Source organism: Salvia splendens, chromosome 14 (assembly GCF_004379255.2).
Source record: "Salvia splendens isolate huo1 chromosome 14, SspV2, whole genome shotgun sequence".
NCBI lineage: Eukaryota > Viridiplantae > Streptophyta > Magnoliopsida > Lamiales > Lamiaceae > Salvia > Salvia splendens.
In genome coordinates, this window is record NC_056045.1 from 7,710,779 (window position 1) to 7,719,319 (window position 8,541).

The window sequence follows — 8,541 nt, forward strand, 5'->3', positions numbered from 1 at the left end:
CTAGACCTTGTGCTCTAGTGGATTTAAGGAGCGTGGTGTCTTGACCAAGCACTTGCAGTGATCTATTTCTGTGCACACGCGATAAAAAAAAATACCTCTCTTCAGGGCTTCATCAAGAAAGGAGATGAATGAAAGGTATGTCAGCTACAAAATAGTTTGTATGGCTTTAAACAAAGCTCTAGGCAGTGGTATCTCAAATTTGATGAACATATGCAGAGTATAGGATTTGTAAAATCCAAGTATGATGACTGTGTTTATATCAGGAAGAAAGGAGTTGAGGTCTTAGCATATTTACTTCTCTATGTTGACGACATGCTTGTAGCAACACCAAACATTGCAGAGGTTCAAAGAGTAAAGAAACAGCTACAAGAAAAGTTTGAGATGAAAGATCTTGGCAATGCCATGAGGATCCTTGGCATGGATATCATCACAGAAAGAAGTAAATGAGAGTTGAGGTTAACTCAAAGAGATTACTTGAACAAGGTTCTCAAAAGGTTCCAGATATTTGACTCAAAGCCAGTGACACTGCCATTAGCACAACATTTTAATCTGAGCAAGGACCACTGATGATGAGATGAGGGAAATGGATAAGATACCTTATGCAAGCATAATTGGGAGCATCATGTACACTATGGTTTGCACAAGACCAGATCTCAGCCATGCTATAAGTATGGTGAGCAGATTTATGGCTGACCCGAGCATTGAACATTGGCAAGCTTTGAAGTGGATTTTGAGATACTTGAGAAGGACCACTGAGTATGGGATATTGTTCAAGAGAAAGCAAAGTGAAGGTAGAGACCAGTTGATAGGGTTCTCTGACTCAGATTATGCAGTGAGCTATGGCACAAGAAAGTCACAGTCAGGATATATGTTTACTTTGAATGGAGCTGCAGTAAGTTGGAAATCTTGCTTGCAATCTGTGGTGACTCTTTCTACTACAAAAGCAGAGTATATAGCACTTGCTGAAGCAGTGAAGGAATCATTTTGGCTCAAAGGGATTCTTAGAGATTTTGGAGTTAATCAAGAATCAGTGGAGATCAAATGTGACCGTGCTAGTGCAATTTGTTTGACTAAGCACCAGACTTTCCATGAGAGGAGTAAGCATGTGGATGTGAGACTTCATTTTATCAGGGATGAAGTTAATAAAGGATCTGTGAGAGTAAGTAAGGTATCTGACAATGCATCAGATATGCTCACTAAAGTCATTCCCAGGACCAAGCTGAAGTATTGCTTGGAGTTGATAGGCTTGAGGCAGAAATGAGAGAATGGAGAAGGAAGAGAAGATGAATCCCAGACTTGTTCACTTATCCCAAAGGTGGAGATTTGTTGGGAGAGTTGGGAGCAACTGAACAACTTACTAAGTTGAGGGATTGGTTTGCAAATAAGGAAGAGAAATGGGGTTTAAGGTGTTGAAGAAGAATCAGCTCACATGATCAGTTTGAGCTGAAACCGTAAGCCATGGAGAGTATATATACATCTTTGATTCAATTCCTTGAGTAAGTTAATCAGTTAGGGTTGATTTTACACTTTCTTTGTGAGATTATCATATTCTTCAAGATCATCCGAGAACAAGAGAGTTCTTGAGAGATTGTGATAGTTTGAGTGTGAATTGATTGTATTCTTCCTCTGTAAATCTCATCTTGGGAGTCAGTGAATAAAAGAGGCTCATCTTCTCCGTGGATGTAGGCTTTACAGCCGAACCACGTAATCCTTTGTGATTTTGTTTTCAGCTATTAGATTTCGTTTATTCAATTTGTATTTGAATCGGCATTGCAATTACAAGTGGAGAGTGGGGTCCTCATTATTATAATGGTATAAATGTGAAGAGCATCTCCAATGGCGGTGAGCGGACAGGCTAGCCGATTCCCGACGCTGGCCGGTCCGCTCGCCGAACCATTAGAACCGGGGAATGCCGATTTTCGGGCGCTGGCCGATCCACTCGCCGGTCGGCTGGCCACCATTGCAGGCTCCCGATCGGCCAAGTCAAATATTTTTTTTTAATTTTTCAAAACACTATATTTATGCGATTTGCACGCCATTTTCATTCGCACCACTTGTTTTAACGAGTTTTCTCTCCATCTTAATTTATGTACAAGAGCAACAACGTGAAATGAGTAACGCGGGTGGTAGTGGTGGTGATGCTGAGCAGTATGAACGGGAAAAGAACGAAGAGTTAGAGGCCTATACGTCCCGCGAGATAAACCGGTTGATACACAGGGCCTTGCAGCCGGCGGTACCTCGACCTTCACCCGTTGTCCACCGACGAGCAGTGATTTATCGGGATCACGTAGCTACACATCAGCGGCTATATGAAGACTACTTTGCGGAGGAGCTGCGGTTTGGGGTGCCTCTTTTCAGACGGCGTTTTAGGATGCATAGGGCAGTGTTTATGCATATCGTTGATGCTTTGGAGCGTTGATATTTGTGTTTCCGGTTCAGGTACGAAGCGCGCAAGGACGTGGAGCGCGCATTTGGTGTGCTCCAGTCTCGATGGGCGGCAATTAAGGGTTCAAAGCGTTTGTGGCATGTCGACTGCATTGCTGATATAATGTACGCATGTATTATCCTGCACAACATGATTGTCGAAGATGAAGGTGTACAACTGACTAGTTGGGCCAATGGCGATGCTAATGAAGTCTGCCCAAGCCACGGCGTGGCCGCCCCCAACGTACGAAGGGGGGTACCTCACGATGAAGTCGGCCGCCTCAAGGCACAATTTGACATGCGCCAAGGGGATGCTCATATTCGACTCCAAAAGGATTTAATTGAAGAGTTGTGGGCGCGGAGGACTGCACGTCGTTAGATTTTTTAATTAATATAATTTTTTTTAATTAATGTACTTTTTTTAATTTAAATATGATTATTAAATTTTTCCGTATCTGTGTCGTAAATTTAATTCTGTATTTTGTGTGATTGTTAATTATTTGTTTTTTATAAATTTTTTTATTGTGGCTAGCCTATTGCTCGTCCAGTTGCTTTTCCTGATGATGTGACAGGAGAAGTTTTTAGTGCTGATTATGTGGCAGGAGGAGTTTGTGGCTGGCCTATGGCTGACCTATTACCATTGGAGATGCTCTAATAGTAAGGTATAAGTTGTAAATAAGATGATGTGTAGTGGTAGTATGATGTTAATTTTTTTTTAATTAGAATGTTCATACTTTTTAGGGATTAACAAAAAAGGAAATAGTTCATGCTCTTCAGAAACGGAGCTAGAACGGAGGGAGTATAATACTAGTTGTAATTATAATATTCCGTTATGGCAAAAGTGAAGGGGTTGGCAGCGGAAGCGTGCAAGAATTTACCGATCACATAAATTTGATCTATTTAGCAGATTATTTAGACAAATTCTATTCGCGTAATTATCACATGTATCATGCTCATAACTTGAATTAAAACATGCTTTAGCATATAAAATCCCTAAAACATGCTTACTACGAAATTAGCCAATTTACCTTGTTGATTCAATCAAGAATCGATGATGGCTTGCGTCTTCTCCACGTGAAGATCTTCAGTACTCGACCTCGGACCTTCTGACTGGTGTCCTGGACTATACGCTAATATTCGTGTGGGCAAATCTCACCAACGTACTAGGACTTGAATAACGAAGACAGAACTCAGTTCACGGAGGAGGCAAAATTTCGAACTCTCTCTTTCTTTGAGGGGGACGAAAATTCTCAACAATAATAATTGTGTTTTCTGTCTCCTTTATTCTCCTATTTATATTAAGTCACATATTGGGCCCAGTCAGGGATCTAAGGAAGAATTTGGAACAGGCCTCACCCAATTAGCTTTTTACTAATTAAATTGAACCCACAATTTAATATAAGCTTATATTGGAATATTACAAGCAGCCACTACAGAAGTAATATTGCACTGCCTCCCAAATCCAAAATTACTAGTATTCCGGGTTTCCATTAATTGCATTTAATTTATTTCTCGCGCTTAAGATAGAAACATCCATTAATTAATTATTGTCTGCTATGGACTTAATTAATTAACATATTTTAATCTCTAAGAGTGGACTTAGCAAGAAACTCTTATTTATTATTCATATAGTAATTAAACTCCAACTAGCTAGGTTCCGAATAATAAAACCTTGTTTCGAGCTCCTCTTGTGGATGTTATCAAACGAGACTCTCCTCGCGCACGATTCAACGCAATAGCAATCCTAGCACCGCTAGATAATGATCGCCACTACCCAATATACATGGATCGTTGGGTGACGAAAAACCCGCACCTTTGGTAAGTCAAAGTAGTGGATACTCAATATCGTATGCTCAATGCTAACGTACATTGATTAAGAAATTAATTATCAAGACCTCGTCTTTCAGTAGATAGCATAAAGACTCGTCTTGCTGTTAGATCCATTCAGTGCTATACCACACCAACGTCATCATATTTCAATAAGGCTTAGAAATAATCGGACTGACATTGCAACCTTTTGCGATAGATAGTCTAGGCCTATCTAGGTTGTGAAATTCTTATTTTTCTTTGTTTAGTACTGACCGTGTTACCTTAAATTGGACGACGCCCACAACCGGTCTACTAAAACAAAGACTTGGACTTTGTTACGTTTGCTTATACATTTAAATATGCAATAAACAACCATTAAATGTAAAACATAATAACATTATGTCAAAAAATAATCTGTTGCATTTATTGGAAAATAACAATTAGAGTTTTACAGTATCCAATCACTCGAAAGGTGATTTCTATTATACAAAACCCTAACAATCTCCCACTTATACTCAAAACAGCTTTCGAGTATACAAAATGGTAGTGCACACGTCTAAAATTTCTCCAACTTATACTGAAAGCGAGTTGAGGTCTTGAATGAGTTGAACTCCCATCCTTTCAACGTGGCACTCGAAAGGTTTCACAGCCAAAGCCTTTGTAAAAGGATCTGCCAGGTTGTTCTCTGACGCAATCTTGACCACTTGTATGTCTCCTCTCTGCACTATATCCCTGATGATATGATACTTCCGCTCTATGTGTTTGCTCGCTTTGTGAGTTCTTGGTTCTTTCGAGTTTGCCACAACACCAGAATTGTCACAATAAATGGTGATGCTCTTGGGCAGATTCTAAACCACACCTAAATCCATAAGGAAGTTCTTGAACCATACAGCCTCTTTTGCAGCCTCTGAAGCGGCCACATACTCGACTTCCATGGTAGAGTCCGCGATGCATTTCTGCTTCACACTCTTCCAAATTACGGCTCCACCTCCTAAGGTGAACACATATCCTGAAGTAGATTTTCTCGAGTCCTGATCAGCTTGAAAGTCTGAGTCAGTATATCCCAAAGGACAGAGCTCGACTGCATTGTAAACTAGAGCATAGTCCTTAGTCCGTTTAAGGTACTTGAGTATGTTCTTTACGGCAGTCCAATGTCCTTGGCCCGGATTCGACTAATATCATGCCACCATGCCAACAGCAAAGCAAATATCAGGTCTAGTACAAAGCATAGCATACATGAGACTTCCAACTGCCGAAGCATATGGAATCCTTCTCATTGCTTGTATCTCAGACGGCGTTTTAGGGCACATCTCTTGAGATAAATGGATGTCGTTTCTAAAAGGTAAGAAACCTTTCTTGGCGTCCTGCATGCTAAAACGACTAAGTACTGTGTTGATGTAAGGTTCTTGAGATAAGCACAGCTTCTTCTTTTCTCGATTCCGAAGAACCTTGATCCCGAGGATGTGTCCCGCATCTCCCATATCCTTCATCTCGAACTGGTTCGACAACCATGTTCGTACTGATCACAACATCTTTTTATTGTTTTCAATTAGAAGAATGTCATCTACATATAAAACTAAGAACACCACATTCCTCTTATCAACTTTCTTATACACGCAGCTTTCACTTGGGCACTTTTCGAATCCAAACTTGCAAACAGTTTGATCGAACATTGGTTCCACGATCTAGATGATTGCTTGAGGCCATAAATGGCCTTCTTAAGCTTCCAAACCATGTGTTCTTTGCCCTTTATGGCATATCCTTCGGGTTGTTCCATATAGATGGTCTCCTCAAGACCGCCGTTTATAAACACAGTCTTAACGTCCATCTGCCATACATCCCAATCCATATAAGCTGCAATAGACAATAGTATCCGGATCGATTTGAGCATGGCCATTGGGGAGAAGGTCTCGTCATAATCGATTCCTTCCTTTTGGGTATACCCCTTGGCCACTAGTCTTGCCTTAAAGACTTTAACTCGTCCATCGGGTCCACGTTTACGTTTATATATCCACTTGCTCCCAATGGCAGTACAGCCTTCGGGTAGGACTGACAAATCGTAGACGTCTTTGTCTATCATAGATTGTTGTTCCGAATCCATTGCTTTCACTCATTCGCAATGATCGACATCTGTCTGCGCCTCCGCAAAGTTCTAGGGATCTAATACATTGCTGTCCGAGGAGTGATCCATAGATTCTCCCAAACCAATGTATCTGTCGGGCTCATGCGAGACCCTCCCACTGCGGCGCGGCACTACAATATTTTGAGTAGAATTGAAGTTTCGGGAATTGTTTGTACACTTGGTACTCGTTCTTGGTTAATGGAACTAATGACAGAAGTTAGCTCATCAAGAGCCACTTCACTGTTGGGTTTATGATTCATTACATAGTCTTCCTCTAAGAATGTCGCGTGAGTACTCACAATGACTTTCTTGTCTCGGAGACTAAAGAATTCATAACCTTTCGTCCCTTTGGGGTATCCTATAAACAAACATACCTCCGTCCTTGATCCTAGCTTAGTTGGATCCTTTTCCAATACATGAGCCGGGCAACCCCAAATCTTGAGATGTGCTAGATTGGGCTTGCGCCCAGTCCACAACTCATAAGAAGTCCTTTCGAGAAGTACTGTGCAAGTTATGTATCGGTAATCCCGTAACTTAACTTGAGGGGGAGTGTTAGAAGAAATCACGGAAGATCACAATCAGAGGATTTGATTTATTCTATACCATACTTAGAAGATATCAAATCATGTAATTATGCTAATTAGGTTTTCCTTATGTGGGTACTCCTAGTGTTATATATACTATGTACCTATGTAAATCAATAACAGTGAATAAGAAATAAACCTTTTTACCGATTTTTACCTCTTCCAATAGAAGGAATATTATTTTTACAAAATGAGTGCAGAAAATAAGTATGACAAACTTTCGGGATAAAGAGATTAATTATAATACAAACAAAATCAACAGGAACAACAATGTATGTGATTACGAATTTACAACAATGATCGATCATCACTATTTTGAAAGTTATCACTTTTAGTGGCGTCAAGCTAGCCATTCAGCTCCATCTTGCCGAGAGAGAGGAAACGGTTATAAATGATTATAGAAGGATTAGTTATGATTCTTCTTCTCTTCCAACTAATTATGATGTGAATCCAGTTATTCAACATCAAAGATTACCACGATATCGAGGGTCATGGGTTGATTGGGGTCCGAGAAGAAAGTAGAAATATGACAAGGAGCCAAGCCGGAGCTGGAGGTCTGATTCAAACCGGAATTTTCCTATGAAGATAAAGTCCAAATGATCTTCTAAAGCCACCATTGTCTTCATCGTCGAAAGAGCTTCGCGTGAGTACCTTGAACGTCTCAATCAGAGTCCAGATGATGAAGTTATGGCCATTCTCCAAAAGAAACGCCCGACCCAGGCAAAATGAGCAGTCAAAAACGCTTGATCGGGCTTAAGCACTGTTTTTGCGTTTTTCTCCAGAGAGAATTTGCCCGGCCGGACGAAATGAGCTGTGGAAAACTCTCGGTCGGGCGCTTCGTCTGGGATGCGGCTTTTTGACCTAGACTTGTTTTATTTTGCTTCTTTTCACTCCTAGTATAACATGTTAGGGTTTTCCATAGCAGTTTTAATATATTTTATAAGAACAAAGACTTCATTGAGAGCACCCATATTCGTCTTTGAGATTTATCAAAATCCCTTATGGTTGCATTTCAATCTATTGTCGCTTAGATCAAATGCAAAGTATGCTTGCTAGTTGCCAGTTGGTAGAGCCATTAGGCGGTTGTTTGTGAAAGTAGCCATTAGGCTTTCTTTATTGGGCTTAAACCTAAATTATACCACTTCCATCTTCTTCATCTTTTCCACCATTTTTATTATTTCATTTCTTATTTGGATTGTTAGTATTTGAATTATTGATGTGAAGTACTGGATGCAATGGCAATATTGTGATATTAGGCAAAGAAATTTTCTGGAAAAATGATGCCAGATGTGGAGGTTGAAGATCATAGCGATACTAGTTCAACAGGGATTGATGCCTTGAAAACCGATCAAAAGCGGAAAGATGAGCCAACAAATCACAATGACAAGTCTAAATCTTGACGACAAAGTTTTACGTGAGACCGCATCAGGTGTTTGGGCTAAAGATGGAATCGCTCTGCTGCTGCATAACAAAGTCACTTGCAAATCGATTGTATATGAAGCAAAGACTTTATTCTACTTTCCAAATTCCCTCTTACCTACTGAAATTTTCACATGTTTAATTAATAAAATTATCTTCAGACATAAAATTAACACTGGACAA

General features: G+C 40.2%; 1 protein-coding gene across 1 annotated transcript; it reads left to right on the top strand.

Moving 5' to 3' along the window:
- Window positions 1–583: 583 nt before the first annotated feature.
- Window positions 584–1,261, top strand: LOC121764111 (secreted RxLR effector protein 161-like). Its single transcript, XM_042160182.1, has one exon. The coding sequence runs from the start codon at window positions 584–586 to the stop codon at window positions 1,259–1,261; it is 678 nt and encodes a 225-aa protein (XP_042016116.1).
- The last annotated feature ends 7,280 nt before the right edge of the window (window positions 1,262–8,541 follow it).

Bases quoted from the DNA above. Each gene is read 5' to 3' on its own strand.
- LOC121764111 (XM_042160182.1), top strand. From the start codon at position 584: ATGGATAAGATACCTTATGCAAGCATAATTGGGAGCATCATGTACACT.